Here is a 20,204-nt window from a genome sequence, read left to right as displayed (position 1 = left end):
GAATAGCTTGCAGGAAACAAGTGTGTTGGTTTTGAGATTTCTTTTCTAATCCTCTGTGGCAAATGCTTACCAAAGTTGATTCTAAAGATAACCCCAATAGCAAATCTGTTGTGCACATTTATTTTCTTAAGAGGGCTATTTTAGGAGTCCTTAACGTGAAACAAGACCAAACAGTGAAACAGACACCACACCGGGGCTGATTATTGTCTCACTGAGTCATGGAGGGGGAGGATTAGGAAGGAGAAATCAGAGCGGATTGTCAGCTCTCTGGACTCTGAGTCCCCATTTTCTCCTCTGTGCATATTTTTAAGCACTTGCACAATTTTTTTTCTTAATAAAAACCCACCATTATTTTATGTTGTTGAATTGGAAACAAAACCAATTCTTTTCAGTCACCTTCTGGTTTAAGCACTGGTAACTGGCGCTTAGTTTGTGTTGGCTGCTTGCCAAACGAAAGCAATTATGTGTAATAATAGAAAAATTAAGAGGTGAGTGTTGCTGTTTTACTGCAGGACATGGCAAAACCATTTCCTTCTGTCAGCAGTATCTTGATTACAGTCTCACCCTTTTGTACCACATGCGAACGCGCTTGGAGACACACACATAATTTCCTGTGGGTTTTAACTTGAGGTCACTGAAACCAGAAAGAGGAAGACTGCAAACCACAGCTTTTGAAAGCAAATGAGAATAGAATTTTGCTGATAAAAATAGTAACAATCAATGGAGCAGCAATAAAGTAATTGGTGTTAAATGTGGTCCCTTTCATCCTTCTCTCCCTGCAGGTGTCCTAGTTGTCAATGTCACGTGGAGGAACAAGACTTACGTGGGGACACTGCTGGACTGCACCAAGCACGACTGGGCCCCTCCCAGGTATGCCCGGCCCTTTATTTCTCTCCTCCTCCTTCCCGCATGCTCCCTTTGCGGGGAAACTAGAGAACAGATTAATAATACATAAAAGTCTGCTTGTAATTGAAACCAGGCAAAAGAGAAATGAGCAGCTCAGGATTGAGCACAGCAAAGTGCAGATGCCGGCTTTCTTTTCTGTCAGGAGATCTCTGCTCCCCATCCCTTTTTCCTTTCCTTTGTTTTCTTCTATTCTCAAAGTGGGAATTTGAACTGAATTGGAAGCCAGCTATCTGAGCTGTTTTTCTTTGATTTTCTGAAGCAGAATGTAAGCCATTGGTAGCCTGTTCTTTTGCAGGTGTTGAACTTGTCAGTGGAAAAATAAAGTGTTTTTTTTCCTCAAGCTACCGAAGTGTTGACCCCTCTTTGCTGCATTCTATACCTTGTGATTTCATCTGACTCTCTTGGAGATGCTCCTTTTGACATCTGTTCTTGCTTCCCTAGGTTTTGCGAGTCTCCCACGAGCGACCTGGAGATGCGAGGGGGCCGGGGCCGAGGGAAGAGAGCAAGGTCTGCCGCCGCGGCCCCAGGTGCAGAGGCCACCTTCACAGAGTCCCGAGGGCTGCAGAGCAAGAACAGAGGCGGGGCCAATGGGAAGGGGAGGCGGGGCAGCCTCAACGCCAGCGGGCGAAGGACTCCCCCAAATTGTGCTGCGGAAGATATCAAAGCCAGTCCGTCCTCCACCAATAAGAGAAAAAACAAGCCTCCCATGGAACTGGACCTGAACTCCAGCTCTGAGGACAATAAGCCTGGGAAACGCATCCGCACAAATTCTAGAAGCACTCCCACCACGCCTCAGGGGAAGCCAGAGACTCCTTTTTTGGACCAAGGCTGTTCTTCTCCAGTGTTAATAGATTGTCCCCACCCAAACTGCAACAAAAAGTACAAGCACATTAACGGCCTGAGGTACCACCAGGCTCATGCACACTTAGATCCAGAAAACAAGCTGGAGTTTGAGCCTGACAGCGAGGACAAGATCTCAGACTGCGAGGAAGCCTTGAGCAATGTGGCCCTCGAATGCAGTGAGCCAAGCACAAGTGTGTCTGCTTATGACCAGGCTAAGGCACCCATGTCCCCTGGCCCCGGGAACCCCCCTGGGACTCCCAAGGGGAAGAGAGAGTTGATGAGCAATGGCCCAGGGTCTCTTATGGGTTCCAAAGCTGGGAAGAATTCTGGCAAAAAGAAGGGCCTTAACACTGAACTGAACAACCTTCCGGTCATCTCCAACATGGCGGCCACCTCAGAGAGCTGCTCCGCAGCAGATGGCGGTCTGGCTACTGAAATGCCCAAACTGGAAGCAGAAGGGCTGATTGACAAGAAAAACCTGGGAGACAAAGAAAAGGGCAGAAAAGCTAGCAACTGCAAAATGGACAAAAACCTCTCCAAACTGAAAAGTGCCCGGCCCATCGCACCTGCCCCAGCCCCCACGCCCCCGCAGCTAATTGCTATACCCACTGCGGCCTTCACAACCACCACCACAGGGACAATACCTGGCCTGCCCTCCCTTACGACAACTGTCGTCCAGGCCACACCAAAGAGTCCCCCACTAAAACCCATCCAACCAAAACCCACAATTATGGGAGAGCCTGTCACCGTGAACCCGGCTCTGGTGTCCCTCAAGGACAAAAAGAAAAAGGAGAAGCGGAAGCTTAAAGACAAAGAGGGGAAGGACACAGGGAGCCCAAAAATGGATGCAAAGCTGGGCAAGCTGGAGGAGGCCAAGGGGCCTGGCAAAGACCTATCCGGGCATTTTTTAAAGGATCATCTCAGCAAGAACGAAGGGCTGACTAACGGGCTGTCTGAGTCTCAGGAGAGCCGCATGGCCAGTATCAAAGCCGAGGCCGACAAGGTCTACACGTTCACAGACAACGCCCCCAGCCCGTCCATCGGGAGCGCCTCGAGGATGGAGTGCAGCCCCCTGGTGAACGGGCAGACGCCCATGGTCCCGCTGCACGTGCTGACCCCGAATGGCGCTGAGAGCTCAGCGGCCAAGACCAGCAGCCCAGCCTACTCAGACATTTCTGACGCCGCTGACGATGGTGGCTCTGACAGCAGGTCAGAGGGCATGAGGTCAAAGGCCAGTTCCCCATCAGATACTATTTCCAGCAAGGATGGTGTTGTAAAAGGACATTCCTCCTCTTCAGCACCATCGTCTCAACTGAAAGAGTCCCATTCTCCCTATTACCACAGCTATGATCCCTATTACTCTCCAAGTTACATGCACCCCGGGCAGGTCAGTGCCCCTGCGGTGGGCAGTAGTGGGAGCCTGCAGGCCATGAAGATCAAGAAGGAGTCTGAGGAGGATGCAGAGAAGAAAGACAAGGCCGAGCAGTTAGAGTCTAAGAAAGCAGACCATAACTCTGTGTCCTTGCAGCCTCAGCACCAGTCGGTGATCACACAGAGGCACCCGGCGCTGGCCCAGTCACTGTACTATGGCCAGTATGCCTATGGGCTCTATATGGACCAGAAGTCACTGATGGCCACCAGCCCTGCCTACAGACAGCAGTATGAAAAATACTATGAGGACCAGAGGCTGGCCGAGCAGAAAATGGCGCAGGCTGGGAGAGGAGACTGTGAGCGGAAGACTGAGCTCCCCTTGAAAGAGCTGGCCAAGGAGGACAGTAAGCAGAAAAACACGCCATCGGCCACAATCTCAAAAGCTCCCTCTGCTCCAGAGCCTAACAAAAACCATTCTAAACTAGGGCCGTCAGTGCCTAATAAAACTGAGGAGACAGGTAAATCGCAGCTTCTCTCCAATCACCAGCAGCAGCTTCAGGCCGACAGCTTCAAAGCTAAGCAGATGGAAAACCACCAGCTTATTAAGGAGGCTGTAGAAATGAAATCTGTCATGGACTCTATGAAGCAGACAGGTGTAGACCCAACCTCGAGATTTAAACAAGTAAGATGTGGATTGTGGCCCCACAGAGAGAGAGAGTCTGAGCTGTGTACATGTCTGGGGTTGATCTGGTTAGCATTCTTACCCAGGAGAGAAACCAACATTAGGGTTTTTTGGGGTTTTTTCCTTTTGAAAATACCTTAGAAGGAGTTGTTGTGTAGCTGTAAAATGTACATTGCTTACTATTTTCTTAGTGTGTTCTGTAGGAAAAGGAGCTCCAGACATGTGCTTTGCAGACCTGTGTTCCACGCCCTTACGTATTTAGTTCTGTGACTCTAATGCCGCCCCTTGGTTTCTGACGGAGTCTGAGGAGAGGGCATTCCACTAAGGGACAGTGAATTCCTTTCAGACTCTGAGGTTCTAAGCTTGATTGCTAAATACATATTCTTTCATATTTCCATATTTCTGTCAGCGTCTCCTAGGAGTATTACAACTAGGCGCCTGAATTCATGTTTCCTACTCTTCTTTTTGCGGTACGGGGGACTGAACCCAGGGCCCTCACACTGAGCTCCATCCCGGCCTTTGTTAACTTCTTATCTGGGACAGCGTCTCACAAAGTTGCTAAGGGGCCCCAGAGTCTTTCACCTGGGGTGTGAGGTCCCTGTAGTCCCATTCTATACCTGTGTTAAGTGCCCAGTGCAGAGCCCGGTGCTGAGCGTTTGTGAGGAGAGCTGAGCCTCAGCACGTGTCCCAGAGCCCCATGGCCAGCCAGCTTGGGAACACCCTGAAACTGGTTGCCCTGAAACCGCACGTGCGCTAGCCAGCACCCTCTTCACCGTTCAGATGTCTGGAGTCACTGTGGCCTCATGAGCAGTCATTCTGGTCCTTCCTAACAGCCCTCCCCCTGCCAGTCCAAGCCTCGCTGAGGTGGCCCTTGTGAATCAGAATGACAGTCTTTTCCCCGTGAACATTTTTGTCCCAAGTTGGGATGGAGGCCCAATTTTGATTGTGCTCTCAGGACCTGAGCTACTGGTGCATTTATACTACCAGTAGAACGGGTGCCGCAAAGCCATCTAGGATTCTCAGTGTCCTCTCTTCCAGAGGCCTAAGTCAGGCTGTTGCTTGACAGGACTGTATTTGAACAGTGCAATTTTGGGCATTCATAGACGGCTTTGTTTTCTAACAGAGAAGCCATAATGTGTGCATTGAATTTGAAATTTTGTTTTGATTACGATGCTAACATGTAATGAGAAGTGAGCCGGTATATTAAGCCTCAGCTGCAGTAAGTGAAGAAAATGTATTAGGAAACCAAGAGTTTTTCCTTCTAAGTGATGTTAATAGCTATAGTAATTGCTTAAATTTGCTATTATTAGCTTGGGTTAGAGTTTTTCAAGTTCTTTTTACCTATGTGAGACATTAAAAGGAAAATGAGGATTAACTACGTCCGAGGATGTTATTTAATGTTGAAAAATGACATTAAGGACCCAGCCCAACAGCCTAGAGTTTGGAGCCCAGCTTCTCAAGTGGGCAGCAGTGTGACCTCGATGTTGCTTGAACTTTGAAAGATCGGGTTTTCTGTTTTGTATTAGGGATCCATAAACCCCAGATGTTATGATCTGATGAGAGGAGTAATAACACAGTGCCTAACACATAAATACATGCTAATTTTGTATGCAAAGTCTTAGTAATAGTGCTGTCATGATGACTAATGGGTTTTCTTAAGAACTGAAGTTTTAAGACAAATGTATATATATTTTTAAATCAGGATCCAGATTCAAGGACATGGCATCATTATGTATACCAGCCCAAATATCTGGATCAGCAAAAGTCAGAAGAGCTTGATAGAGAGAAGAAATTGAAAGAGGATAGTCCAAGGAAAACGCCTAATAAAGAGAGTGGTGTGTCCAGCCTTCCTGTATCGTTGACGAGCATTAAGGAAGAACCCAAAGAGGCCAAGCGTCCTGATTCACAATCAATGGAGGAGAGCAAGCTGAAAAATGATGATCGAAAGACTCCCGTGAATTGGAAGGACTCTCGGGGCACAAGAGTGGCAGTGTCCTCACCCATGAGTCAGCACCAGTCGTACATACAGTACTTGCACGCCTATCCGTACCCACAGATGTACGATCCCAGCCACCCTGCCTACCGTGCTGTTTCTCCCGTCCTGATGCACAGTTACCCTGGTACGTCTTGTGAGCTCTAACTGTGTGGGAGGGAAGAGGCTGTGTTCAAATATTAGCTACTAAAACTCAAGATAATTAGAAACTTCAACAATGATACTTGTTTTGCTTGTTTAAAGTCCCAGAGATGAAATTGATTTAATAGAAGATTTTTTGGAAATGAAATATCAAGAGTCCTTAACTGTAGTTTCCGTAGACTGACGGTCTGCCCGTAGATGTTAGACTGGCAGATACTTTATGCCTGTGAAAATATTCTAACCACTTACTGTCATAATCATTACAGTTACTATTCCTTGCACTTAAGCGGACACATAAATGCATGAAGTGGCTTCGAGCTCAATTCTGTTTATAACCTCCGTTCATCAGGATGAATTAACTGGAGACAAAAACTGGAGAACCTAGATGCAGTCTAACAAGGATGTAGCCCATTTTTAATGTAGCCCTTATTTTAAGATGTCTGACTCTTTATCACAAATTCATGTAACCCAAATGATGTATTTTAAAGATGTGGCTCATAATTTGATGTGGCATTTGTGGTTTATCTACAGGGACCTATCTCTCTCCTGGATTTCATTATCCTGTTTATGGGAAGATGTCAGGGAGAGAAGAGGCAGAGAAAGTCAGTACCAGCCCCAACATCAGCACGAAAACAACCACTGAATCTAAAGCACTGGACTTGCTCCAACAACATGCCAACCAGTACCGCAGCAAGTCTCCTGCTGTAAGTCTCCTTCTGGTGCTGTTTAAACGGGCAGTGTTTGGGGAGGAAAGGGGACAAGCTAGAGAACAGTCTTGAAATATAAGTGGTTGGAACCAGCTGTGATTTCAGGCTGCTGTTTTATCCTTAACACATAAAGAGTGAAGGGTTAAACAATAAGATGCTTTCACATGTGAGAGACAAATAATTGTTGAAGTGTGTCTGGTAGTGGTAAGGTTTTCCCTTGCAAAATACAGTATGCTTTGCTAACTAGGAGGACGCATGTCACCTGGGAATTTATATTAATAGGAACCTACTTTTGGGCAAGGTTTGTTTTTGAAACACTGATGAATGAAGTAATGATCAGAAACAAGCTGTTGACCTGTTGGGCAACTATAGAACTTCTAACAGCTTTTTGCGAGGGGAACGACTTTCAGAAATTAGGGTTGTTTCATAAAAATTCAGATATCCCTTTTCTCTGAAGATAGTTGGAAGCCAGGCATAGTGATACACATCTGTAATCCCAACCCCCACGAAGCTGGGACAGGAGGGTTACAGGATTGCCGACAGTTTGGGCTACATAGTGAATTCAGTGCCTCTCTGGATTGCATAATGAGACCCTGACTGAGAAAGAAAAAACAAACAAACAAAAAAGGCAGTAGGAAACCGGGCGTGGTGGCGCACGCCTGTAATCCCAGCACTCAGGAGGCTGAGGCAGGAGGATCATTGCAAGTTCGAGACCAGCCTGGGCTACAAAGTGAGCTCAAGGCCAGCCTGAACTACATAGCGAGACCCTGTCTCAAGAAGTAAAAAAAAAAAAGACAGTAGGAAATCTGGTCCAAAATACACTTGGCAGTAATTGGTGGAGAGTGGACCCCTCCGGATGGTACATCTGACTTCCATCAGTGTAGCGTGTATACAGTAAAACTTCCCCATCTTGCACCATTCATCTTTGTTGTTCGCTGACTTCCATAGACTTGAGTTTTAAGCTCCTCCTTGGATCCTTGGTATTCACGTGGTTGGTGTCCATGCTTGGGCGTTCCTCATGAGCCAGGCAGAGGGCCTGTCACATAGAATAACTATTAATTTTATTCAGCCACAAATTGGAGTGGTGCACAGTGTGAGATTCATGCGCAAGGCACTTAGCTAAGGAGGGAGGGAGGGAAGGCTACAGCTGCTGTTGTTTGGCCTCGACTCCTTACCTGTCCCTGTAACTCTGCTGAAGTCGTGCCAGTGTGTGTCTGCGAAAGAGGCTCTCCCTCCAAAGGGCAAGTCTCTGGCTGGTGCTGGTGACTGTTGAAGAGGATACCAAAGAAAAGATGTGATAGTTTTTGCTGGAAAAGAGAAGTTTAGAATATGCTCTCCACAGTGTGAATGGCTGCACTCTGTGGAAAAACTAGAAAGATGACTGAAGAGTCATTTTTTGTAAGTCATCCTTATGGTAAATAGATAGTTTTCATCTAGTTGAGAAAGAGAACTTTAGTGAAAGGATGTTAGGTTCCACAAGGTGGGTATGTACAGAAAACAGGTACTCCTTAGCCAGACTGTGCCTCGGGAAGCACTGGAGTCTCCGTGTAAGCATTCAGAAAGTGGAAGATCCCGGATGTGGACGTAGGATAATGACTTCTTGTGCTTCCTTCATATGTGCAGGGGACAAGTTCCAGAGAATGCCAAAAGCCAGGCATTCAAATCCTTTATATGAAATAGCATACTATTTGCATATAATTTCCTCACATCTTCCTTTATACAGTAAAGTATCTCTAGATTATCTCAAATACCTGATACAGTGTAAATGCTATGTAAATAGTTGTTATACTGTATACTTAAGGAATAATGACCAAAAAGTATCTCTATATTTAGTACAGCAAAATATTACAATATTTTTGATCCCAGATTCATTGAATCACAGACATGGAACCCATGAGTGTGATGTATAAAACTGGGGTGTATATTTTCATTGGAACAAAGTGGATACAGACATGTTTAAAATTATGAGAGGTTCTGCTCACAAAATACAAAGGAAATAAAGTGCAATTAGAAAAGTTGACCTGGATGAAACCTTCAAAAGTACTTCTTTTCCTTGACCCATATGTAAAAGTTGTTTGTGAAAAGATGGTAGATTCTAAACCTGCACTTAGAAGTGAGTGGACATGAGGAGAAGTCTTGTCTACTCGCTTTACTTTGGGTGGGGCAATTATTTTTGGCTTTATTCCAATGGAAATTAAACAAGTCTTTTGAAATGATCTCCAATTAATGCAGAATTTTGAGCATAGTCTACTTTGTAGTCATCCACACATATTGCTGAAGGGACAAAGGTGGGTGCATTTCAGAGAATAAAGGAGAGGAAATTTTTCTTTCTGTTTGCAGCCCGTGGAAAAGGCAACAGCTGAGCGGGAGCGGGAGGCGGAGAGGGAACGGGATCGCCACTCCCCCTTTGGCCAGCGACACCTGCATACGCACCACCACACCCACGTTGGCATGGGTTACCCTCTAATCCCTGGTCAATATGACCCTTTTCAAGGTCAGCAGCTCAGTCCTTATTGTGTCTGTTTCCATTCTCCTTTGGGGAACTGTTGCTAAAACTACCTGACATGATTTCTAAAATACTGTGCTGAACTTTGAATTAACGTCAGCTTTGGAAGGGAAAGATTTTTATCACTTATTTCTTAGTATTTCCAAGGCTATTTCAACATCTCTGTACTCTATTGAGACATGAAATGGCTACCATTTAATAATTGTCACTGGCTGATGTTATCAAGGGCTTACTCTTATCTCACAGACTGAGGGTGGTGGCCAGGGCCTGGGGCACTGAATATAACAATCAGAAGATCAGATATCTACTTCAAGGAAATTGTAGAGAAGAGGGTGGGATAGTGGAGGGGCTTTGGTGAAAAAATTTTTTTTGGTCTTCTATCTGTAAGCCTTTTAAATTGCTCTTTTCCTATGCAAGTGATGGAGGAGTGAGGCGATTAAGTTTAGCACTTACTAATCTAATTCAAGGGCTCTTCACAGCCCTTCACTGCTGTGACTCTCACTAAAGAGAAAGGTCAAGAAAAAGAAATCTTTTATTTAAAATCTATGGGCTTGATGTAGGGAGCTATCAGTTTGTGGTGTGTTAGTTGAGCACATCCTTCAGAAGATATGGGGGGGTACCTGGGGGTTTAGCTCAGGCAAGCGCAAGGTCAGGAGTTCGATTCCAGATACTGAAGAAAAACAAAACAAACAAACAAACAGAAGATATGGGCAGTGGCCTGGTCTTTATCAACAGCCCAGCTTGCCTGGAGTCATGCTGTCTTTATCCCCTTGGATGGCGATAACAAAATAGCGCGGATTACCTTGCTTTAAACAACAGAAGCTCATTGCTCACATTTCTGGAGGCTGGGAGTTGACGATGAGGTTCGACTCTTCTCAGCCACTACACTCCCACTTCACAGTGCGCTTGCGGGCGAGGAAGCCCGAACTCCAGCATTTGCTTGTAGGAAGACATGGATCCTCTCCTACTGTTCATATTAAGAAGAGACCCTGGTGGTCTTATTTTACTTTAATTACCTCCTTCTGGGCCTTCTTTCCATATGTGGAGGAGTTGAAGTCTAGGGCCTGAACATAGGAATTTCAGAGGGGGACACAGATCAGTGCCCTGTGGCCAGGTTATTTATTCAGTTCTCACTACTTGATGTCAAGCAGTGGTGTTAAGAGAGCATCTCTACTTTTTAAACAACTTGTGTCCAGTATGAGCTTACGTTTACTTTGTTTACTTGATGTTTCCCGAGACTGTTTTCTATAGAACTTGTAAAAATTCTCTTTCAGGCAACTTAATGCCATTTGGGGAGCTGTTACCTTTGTCTTGTAAATTGAGGCTATTTCTAAGGTTGATTTATTGATTCTGTGTACTTTACTGGATGCATTGTGTTGAATCACTTGGACAAATATTAAAGGAATCAAAGTTATTATTAAAGCATCGCACTGTAAGGAAATAGCATATTGCATCTATACTTTGCTCTGACTTTGATTCCTCTTTTTACCTGGTACTTACTCTTTCTTCTGGGCTTCATATTCAGGAATGTGTGCAAACATTTTAGCACTTCGCAGTGCCAGAGAGATAGAATGCTGTAACCTGTCTGAAGAGCTATTAACAAAACCACAGCATATTCAGTAAAGGGATACATATTGGTTAGACCAAGTGGGTTGTACTCTGTTTTTGTAGCATAAAACATTTCGTGTGTGCTTAGGAAAAGACAGATTGCTGCTACTGTGTCTGCAGCCTTTGCTGCTCCCTGTGTCCACGCTTCTCTTTGGAAATGTCTCAGAATCCCCCTTTGCTTCCCCCGTTAGGCTTGACCTCTGCTGCCCTCGTTGCCTCTCAGCAGGTGGCTGCTCAGGCATCTGCATCAGGAATGTTTCCTGCACAAAGAAGGTAAATGTCCTCTTCATTTTAAATTCATTTTCTAGACAGACATTTTCGTGACTTTGAGGAAGTCAGGATTGGCCTTTTAGATGAAAACGTTAGTTCCTTGAGTCCCTAGAACTATAACAGAAGTGCTTATTATGATGCATGCTTCCCATCAACTTGGGTTCCATGAGCCAAATACCTTGAATGTAATGGGGGTTGTTAATGAACCAGTGAGTGCTTTACACAGTTGAAATTTCTTTGGGTTTTCCTCACAGCTTTGTTAAAGTAATTCACTGTGATTCTCTGTGTTGTATTATATTTAAAGATAAAATTGCAAACAAATTTATTATCACAATGTAAAGATATTGTTTGTTCATTTTCCAATTATCCTTGAAGTTGTTTTAAGAAGGAAAATAGTTTAAAGGAATTATTATTAACATAAAATTAATATTTTTCGCAAAATGTATATCATTATGACTGATTTTCTCTGGAATTGAATTCTATGAATGAACTAGAATTAAAATAGGTCTCTCAGTCTCAGTGTTTCCGGATTTTCGGCATCAAATGTTGGTAGAGGCCTGTGCTAACACGTGCTTTTCTTTTGCAGAGAATAACAGGATTAGAAGTGTATGGTGTCATGTGACTGGATCACATGGGAAGCGCTTTATACAGACATCAGTTCCATGGTGTTAATTTGAAATGCCTTAATGGCAGGCAAAAACCAGTCATTTCATTTTTGTAAATTACAGATTTTATCACAGAGTAACAAATGTTGCTGTAATTAAACTTCTGTTTTATATATATATACGTATACATATCTGTATATATACATATATATATTATATATATTATATATTCTTTACTTTTTGTATCAGTAACCAGGCTCACACACACAGGGTCTGCTGCCAAGTCGCAAACCACTCAGTAAAGAAAATAAAAAATGTATTTGTCATGTTGAAAAGTGTTAGCCACAAAAGGCTGCTTATTTTCTGTTCTTTTTTTCTTTTAAATTGTAAATAAATAATGTTATGTATCAGTGTGCCTGATCCTTGCATATCCTTCATATATTTCCCGTAAGCCCCTCAGAAAGGCAAACTGTGATGCTGACACTTTGATACAATTTAGTTATCTATTTGGTGGCTCCTTAAAGACGCCTCAGTGTAAAATGTTCCTGTAGTCACTGTTTGTACTTGTGTATTGTGGGAAAAAAATACTTTTGGAAGGCATGGGGTTGCCAGTACCACAAAAACTGTGTTGTATATAATGTAAAGATTAAAATGGGGAAATCATGAGCATCTGTGAATAATGAGGTGTCATTTTTTGATAATCTTGAATGGCAAATAACCCAGTAGCCTGCATAACAGAGACATCTGTGATTGTTCGATTACTTGAATAGTCCTGCAGTCCTTTTTTTTTTTTTAATGTTTACAATTTTCCAGTTTTAGAAGAAAGACTTTAATGCCATTGCCTGGTTACTTGTTTTATGCTGTAATCTAGTTTATTTTATGTAAAATGTATATTGAATGCTTTCCTTTTTTATACCTGCCTTAAATAATTTGGCAATCAGAATTAAAAAGGTTTTTTTGTTTTTCTTATTTTTTTTCTGGAGGAGGGGTTGTGTTTTAAATTTTAAAAAAAGGTTTTTTTTTTTTTTTTTTTTTTTTTTTGGTTTTTCTCCGGTACCGGGAACCGAACTCACAACCTTGCGCTTGCCAGGCAGGCGCTTTTGCCGCTGAGCTAAATCCCCAGCCCCTCAATGAAGGATTTCTTAGTACTATAAGTGCATAAGATACGATACACTTTTCTTATATGATACGTGGGTATCATAATCAAACACTATATTTAATTTAGTATACATACAGTGTATTTATTCTGAATACGGGATATATCACTACAAATTAGTAGGTATAGGTTTCTGTAATGTGGAATGATATTCCAAACATGTACTAATAAAAGTTTTAAAAATTAAAAAAGACAAAGACAGAAGTCTTATATTATGTGGGTAGGAGATAAAACATGTCATAAGTTAGGCAGCTGTCACTCAGTGGATTTACAAGAATATGTTACGCCAAATTTTAACTCATTCTTTTCTCTCCCATTGTTCCTTCCTCCCTCCCTGCCTTCCTCTCTTCCTTTCTTCCTCCTTTCTTTCCTTCCACCTTTTGTTACCTCCAACAGGGAGCTGCTTAGCACCTGTTCTACCCTAGGCCTGACACAGGGTACCAGGAAATGAACAAAGCAAACAAAGCTTCTTGTCCTTGTAATACCTGCATTTTCTTATGGGTTAAACACATAACAAAGTACATAATGAATTTACAAAGTATATTTCTTGGTTACTTTTCTCATTGCATAGATGAAATACTCCACACCCAAAATGAAAAAGGTTTAAAGGAGGAAAGGTTTATTTAGCTCACAGTTTGTATAGGTTTTGGTCCGTAATCTCCTGGCTCCAAGGCAGGGTGGCATGGTAGACAGGCATTGAAAAGGACAAACAGTTCATAGTGGGCAGAAGGTTGCAAGCAAGCAAAGGACAAGAGGAGCCTCTTTCTGGCCCTTGTGTCCAGGCTACTTAGGGTGTGTACCACTCACACCCTTAATCCTAGTGCCCTTGATTCCAGCACTGCATCATGAATCAATCCCAGCGTCACATACCCTGAAAAAGCCCTACCTATGACCGCATGAGGCTTTGGAGGACCGTCTAGACATAAGCCATTACAGTATGTTAGGCAGTTGATAAATGCTATGAAGAAAATTATAGGCTAGGTGGAGCATAGTGAATGTGTAGAAGTTTGCACAAATGAACAGAACAGTCAGGGAAGGCTTCCCTGCAGAGATGAGCAGCGAGGTGTGTGCTCCGTCCTGGGGGAAGGCTCTGCTGTGAGATGGGCAGGCAAGTGCAGAAGTCTGCAGGTGGGAGGCTGCTTCCTGTGTTTGCGCTGGTTGGTTTCATTGGCTTCCAGCAGTAAGTTTTTATGACTCTACTGTAATTGTTAATGACAGTTTTACCACTTTGTTTCCTAAAGAGTTCTTTAAATTGACAGAATTTGTCTTGATATAATTTGGTTATTTTTAAAGGTCTTTGCCTCATAAATGAGCACCATTTTTGCAATTGAAATGTTTCCTCTGCTTTTGAAAGGCCACCTTAAAGTGTTGCATTTGTTTTGTGCCTTGCAAGTCTAGTTTATATGCTTCCTAGATTTCAATTAGGATGTTTGTTCCCTAATTTTTAGTTTATTTTTCTTTCGAGTTTCATATATGTCATCATTTACAAAGACATTGTTTCCAGTGTTTATTCCTATACGTAAGACTACTTCACATACTTCTCATCTGTTCTAAGTTATCAAATTTTTCAGTCCTTAAACTGTATTTTGATACATCTTCCAAGACTTCACATCATCTGTCTCATCTGCCTGTGGCTCCTCCAGTTCCTGGCCAGCCCCTTACCTACTGGGATACAGGAGCAGAATTAAGGTCCATTTACATCTTCACCAGCTGAATTATCATGTTGTTGAGGCAGACTGGGAAATACTGAGGATTCCTAATGATATGTCTACTTTTTGTAATGTATATTTTAAAAGTCATAAGTATACAAACTACAAAATACACAAGGAGTGTGTTTAGTACTTGCCACTTTTAATCACTTCTGGTTACGTGTTTCCAAAGATGGGGTCATAAATAAATGCATTCGAGCAACCTGAAGTCTACTTCTACTACTGTAATAAAGGGGATGCTGATAACAGAGGTGCATGACCTAAAGCACAGTGTGATTTGAACAGGCTTTTCCTGGAGCATTATTCATGACTGGTTTACAGGAATCACTAAATGAAGCTTTATTTCTTCCCCGTACTGTTACAGTGTTATCATCTTTCTGTTGATAACACGAACTGCCAAAGGCCAGAGCTTGTTTATATTGTGTGCCATTTCTCTGGCTGAGTATCTAGCCAGTACCAAAGGATAGATTAAAGATTCCCAAAAGACAAGCATACTTGGCTCCATTATATTACCATGGTGAAACTGCCATTAATATGCTTCTAATTGTTCTACTTTTATAGACATAAAATCAGTCCCTTTAGTGACTAATAAGAGGGTTTATTGATTTTGCTAAACATTATTCAGTCCAGGTCTGTTCATATCAGCTTGTCCTGAACATATGCGAAAAGCCCACTATGCTGACACAGTGCAAATGAACTTCATGGAGAAATGAGAGTGAAGAATTGTTTATAGTTGTGGTCTCATTGAATACAGAATGTTAAAAACAAGCCAGTAGTAGGCTTCATGTAGAACCATTTATTCCTTGATTAGGGTCAAAGATGGCTTTTTTTTTTTTTTGGTACATAGAATCAAACTCAGGACCTTGTACTTGCCAGGCAGGCAATATACCCCTGAGCTACATGGCCAGCCTCAAATGGCTTTTTCATGGAAACTTGCTGTGGATGTTCTGCCCAGGTCATTAGCACAGAGTAAAAGGACTAGCCTCATACATTCACACTGGGGGTGACCCTGATTTACTATGGTTCCAGCCCAAGGGTCTGTGAGTAACCGGAATGAATAGCTCTGGTTGAGATAGGATAAGACAGCAGTTTAATGATCATTACTGGTCATTTCATTCTTTCTCTGACTCTGAAAAGGGAACAAGACAGGCAAAGCCATTTATGATTGTTTTTGTCACTCACTCCAGTCACGCAATCCCTGCTTTCAGCAGTCGTCTGAGTCATAAATGCTGTTTACTTTCAGTCAACTTTAGGAGAGAAACAAAGGGAAGCCACAGTCTACTAGCAGGGCTTCCACCTCGGAGTCTTTAGTTTCTTAACAAAATCATTCTTTAGAGCAAGGGGTAGTTCTCGGCCTTAGCACTTAATGTTTTGGACCAGATAAGTTTTGTTTGGGGGGGCCTGGCCTGTTACAGTATCTGTGACCTCCATCCCAAAGATAATAAGCACAACCTCCCCACCAAGGCATCACAATGAATAGTCATAGGAAGTGTTGAAGTGCTGCCCAGCCTCTGCCCCAGGTAGACTCCTGAGTCTTCTTCTTTGTTGCCTCTAAAGAGACCCTGCTGTGTGATAATATAACACGATGCTCATTTGACCAACATGGACAAAATTGGTCTGTATCTCCAGCTCATAGAAAATTGGGTGATGCAGTGCTTAACACAATAGTTTTTATAAGTTTAAAATTAGTTCAATTTAAAAACTGCACCTGAGGGTTCTGTTCAGTTCATAGCACATACTTTTTCAATGCTGTTTTTATTCAAATACTGTTTTATTCAAAAGTAAATATTATTTTTCCCTGAAATGAAGACTCAAATTGGGAAAACTGGATGAAAGGGTAATTCTTAACTGAGCTGCCAGGACTGGACTTGGATTTCGTTCCCATGAGGAGATACATTTGTCTCATAGGAATAAACTTGGAGAGACCCTCAGGCACACTATATATTTAGTGAAGTTTTTTTCCCCTTCAGTGAGACAGTTGAAAATAAAATGAAACAGTCCAGAATGTGTGATACGGAGAAAATAAAGGTCTCGCACGCCATCGTGAGCACGGCATACTGGTGCTGCCCATGGGCCTGGCGGGTTCGGGGTCCAGGTATATGGTCTGATCGGAGGAGGGCTGACACTTGACCACCTGAGGTGATGTGCCTCTCTGTGTGGAATGGCGGAACAGTGAGGTGGGATGAAACTCATCACCTGAGCTTGTAGTAGATGTGGCTAATGATTGCGGCTCCTGCTTTCCAGGTGGCTGGGGTGGGTGTGGCTGAGACCACACAGCTTTCTCAGTGCAGTTCTCCAGGCATTCCCTGGAAAAAGAAGGTGGACATTCAGAATAAACCCTGCTTACCTGCCCTGCAAGACACTGTGTCTCAGCGCTCAGCTTGGGTTTGGGATTAAACCCAAGGCTTCACTGTGCTGAGCAAGTGCTCCACCAGTGACCTACATTCTAGTCCCTCTCTGTTTAAAATGTTTTATTTTGAGACAGGGCTTCACTGAGTTTCCCAGGCTGGTCTCAAACTTGTAATTTTCTTTACCTCAGTTTCTCTCCTGAGTAGCTGGGATTACAGGCCAGCACCATCTAAACTCTTGAACCAAATCATTTCACTGACAGTTGTCTAGCTTCTAGCTTACAAGACCCGCACCCCACGTTTTTCTAGCCAGGAGACTTGACTTTATGCAATTTAAAGTAATTGTTACCCCTTCAGTCAAAAAAACTTGGAAAACAGAATCTTTTTTTTTTTTTTTTTGGTTTTTCTCCGGTACTAGGAACCGCAGAATCATATATTGATACATCTTTTTACAGACTGGCGGAGGACCGTTATTCTATCTGCCATAACACTCAACACAAATTTCTTCTTGCTGCATAGTAATGGCACAATAATAGTGTAAAGGTACTACTCTGGTTTATGGCTGATACACTATGTAATAATGATAATAATTAGTATTTACAGTGCACTAGCTGCTGTTCTAAGCACTTCACACTCACTTAATTCTCACAGCTTAATTACTCTTCCCACATTAGAACTGACAACATGGAGGTGCAGGGTGTCTTACTCTGTGATGTGTTGCTGTCACCAAACACCACAGCTGGATGATTTCTAAACTGTCTATTTGGTTTGTGATTCTTGAGCTGGGAAGTCCATGATTGAGGAGCTGTACCCATGGGAGCCGTTTTTGCTTCTCCATTATAACAGGGCGGAAATATCATATGGGTAAGAGAGAGAAGAGGACTGGACTCATCCCTGTATGAGGAGCCCACTCCAGAGATAACTACCCGCTTCCGCGATAGCAGTATTAAACCACTTCTGAGGGCAAATCACTAATGACCTAATCATGCTCAACATTGCTACATTGAGGATTAACGTTCAGCCCATAGACTTGAGAGGACACAGTCAAGCCATAGCACAGAGGTAAAGTAATTTGCCCAAGTTTACACGGCTACACGACAGGGACAGGATTCCAAACCACCCTGCTATGCTGCTTTAGAAGAAGGATCATAAACTCCCTAGGTAATTAACAAGACTGAACTCGCTTTCCCTTGCTAAAGTATTTATCCTCTTCCCAGAGGTAAGCAAGAAAAATAGAGTCTGTGTTTCCAGTCTTCCAGGAGACACAGTCCCCATGGAACGTGTGCCAGAGCCAGACATCAACGCTTTACTCTGTATGCTGGCCCAGCACTCTGAGATGGAGCTCACAGAGGTTGCTGGAAATTTTACCCTTTATTCGTTGTCATGGGGCCCTTGTTTTCCTGAGTACGGTGTGCATCTGACAACTACAAGCACAGAATCAGGAGTTGTGCTTGGTGGGCACCAGTGCTTGGGTGAGCCTGGCAGAGCCATGTGGGCCAGGAAGTCACTCTTACAGTTCTGCCAAAGTATTTGCAATGCAGACTTTTAATTACCTCCAACTGATGTCATACTTCTTGTCCCAGAGAACTGAATAAATTAGAAAAGGGAGATGTTCAAATCACAACTTTGAACTGTTTTCCCACAGCCGGCTCCTCCTCCTGTGTATTTTGTGTGTTCTGAGAGAGGGAAGAGGGTACTATGTGAAATATACTTATTTTCAGAATACAGATAGTTAAGGTCCAATTTATGTAACCTTGTACTGGAACTGGATTTTTACTTTAATGACAGTAGCCTTAGAAAATAGATAGCCTAATTTTTTTTCTTGGCCTCAGCGAGGACTTCGTTCCAGATGGTATGTGCTGGGGGCAAGATAAGGTAACTGACTCAAAAATTCACATAAGGGTGGCAGGAGGCAGTGATCCAAAGCGTTCTGGTCCCATTCAATCACTAAGACACTGTGGATCAGAAAGAGAAGGAGGTCCCATCTCTCTACCTCTGTCAGAAAAGGTGGTCCAACCGCCCAACCTATCCCGCTATATCAGCTGGGAGTTTTCAAGGGTCACTTCAAGGGTGGTGTTTGGCAGGTGCGGAAAGTAAGGTGTGGGTCCAGGCTAGCAGGGTGACCTTTCAGCACGAACGTCACGGAGAGGGCAAGTGTGTCTAGCAAGGTGGCTGAGGGGTTGGATATTTTCAGCCACATGTAGCAGGGACCATGCCTCATAAGGCCATGTATTCTTTCCCAGAGAGAAAGCCAGGGGCGGAGCGGGCTCTGGACATTAGCCTGCCTGCTGCTGGCTCTGAAATACTCTTCGTTCATTTCTCCCTGGCTTTCTCCCTTCTGTTTACGGCTCAGGTGTTCAGAAAACTGGTCCAGGGCCATCACTGTCTTGGGGAGAGGACAGTATCTTCCTGTATGTCTTTTAAGAGAGACGAAAACCTGCTTGGTTACTTCTTTTTTTGTGTTTTTCTGGTACCGGGAATTGAACTCACGACCTCATGCTTGCCAGACAGGCACTGTGCCACTGAGCTAAATCCCCAGCCCCTCAGTTACTTCATTTGTCCCAGCTGGGCCACATGCTCACACCGAAATCATCGCCAGTGGGAGACTAAAATCGTCATGATTTCCTCAGGCTACAAAGGATAAACCTCTTTCCCTGGGTCCTGCAGGGAAAAGTGGATCTTGGCTTCAAATAGGGTACTGTTAGGGTGAAAGCAGAATGTGATGAATGTTTTGTTGCCCAAAACATAAATCTTTCTTCTGGTCAAACAAGATTCGTACATTCTCCTTCAGTCCTCTGCAGCACTCCTGTGTATGACATGGGTGTGGGTGGGAGGCAGGCAGTTGTCTGTGCTCAAGTAGAACTCAGCTGGTTCTCTCCTGCAGCAAATCTGGCAACTGGGCAGAATTAGCATGGTGAGACACTGTGCTCCGCTGAGCACCAAGAGAATGCGAGGAAATGCAGAAACCTGCTGCATTCTTTGCCTTCTCCCCGGACATTGCTGAGTAGGACTCTACGAGTGGAAACAGTCATTCAAGGTAGCAGGCCACTCGTATTTAACTTAGAATAAACTATCAGTTCCTTTAAAGCAGAGTTGTGATTTTACATGAACACTAGATATTCTCTAACCCCCAAACCCAAAGCAATAAGAGACCTCACCTTAGGAGTGAAAATCACAAAATGATCCAAGGATTTCTAAAACATATTTTTTAGAAATCTAAGTAGAAGAGACTAAGAGTATAATTCAGTGTAAAGCATTTGCATATATGTCTTTGAGCCCCAGAATGTGTGTGTGTGTGTGTGTGTGTGTGTGTGTGTGTGTGTGAGAGAGAGAGAGAGAGAGAGAGAGAGAGAGAGAGA

General features: G+C 43.4%; 1 protein-coding gene and 1 long non-coding RNA gene across 7 annotated transcripts in view; one reads left to right on the top strand and one right to left on the bottom strand.

Moving 5' to 3' along the window:
- Positions 1 to 12,303, top strand: part of Znf608 (zinc finger protein 608) — a 114,297-nt gene extending 101,994 nt beyond the window's left edge. For 5 of the 6 annotated variants that reach the window (XM_005409318.2, XM_005409319.2, XM_005409317.2 and 2 more), the window contains 7 exons: positions 783 to 870; positions 1,348 to 3,802; positions 5,505 to 5,922; positions 6,468 to 6,640; positions 8,984 to 9,137; positions 10,949 to 11,030; positions 11,614 to 12,303. In XM_005409318.2, coding sequence (XP_005409375.1) covers positions 783 to 870; positions 1,348 to 3,802; positions 5,505 to 5,922; positions 6,468 to 6,640; positions 8,984 to 9,137; positions 10,949 to 11,030; positions 11,614 to 11,620 — 3,377 coding nt within the window. In that variant the 3' untranslated portion in view covers positions 11,621 to 12,303. Of the gene's footprint in view, positions 1 to 782; positions 871 to 1,347; positions 3,803 to 5,504; positions 5,923 to 6,467; positions 6,641 to 8,983; positions 9,138 to 10,948; positions 11,035 to 11,613 lie in introns of those variants that run through there. The other variant, XM_013507087.1, reaches the window with a different exon arrangement.
- A 3,154-nt stretch (positions 12,304 to 15,457) lies between these two features.
- The window catches only part of LOC106147132, a 24,852-nt gene continuing 20,105 nt past the window's right edge, over positions 15,458 to 20,204 (bottom strand). Inside the window, exon 7 of the long non-coding RNA XR_001231889.1 lies at positions 15,458 to 16,803. This is a non-coding gene — a long non-coding RNA (uncharacterized LOC106147132). The remainder of the gene's footprint in view (positions 16,804 to 20,204) is intronic.

The sequence above is a fragment of the Chinchilla lanigera genome, unplaced genomic scaffold (genome assembly GCF_000276665.1).
Source record: "Chinchilla lanigera isolate Chin_1 unplaced genomic scaffold, ChiLan1.0 scaffold00120, whole genome shotgun sequence".
Taxonomy (NCBI): Eukaryota; Metazoa; Chordata; class Mammalia; order Rodentia; family Chinchillidae; genus Chinchilla; species Chinchilla lanigera.
This window is presented reverse-complemented; position numbering and strand designations above follow the sequence as displayed.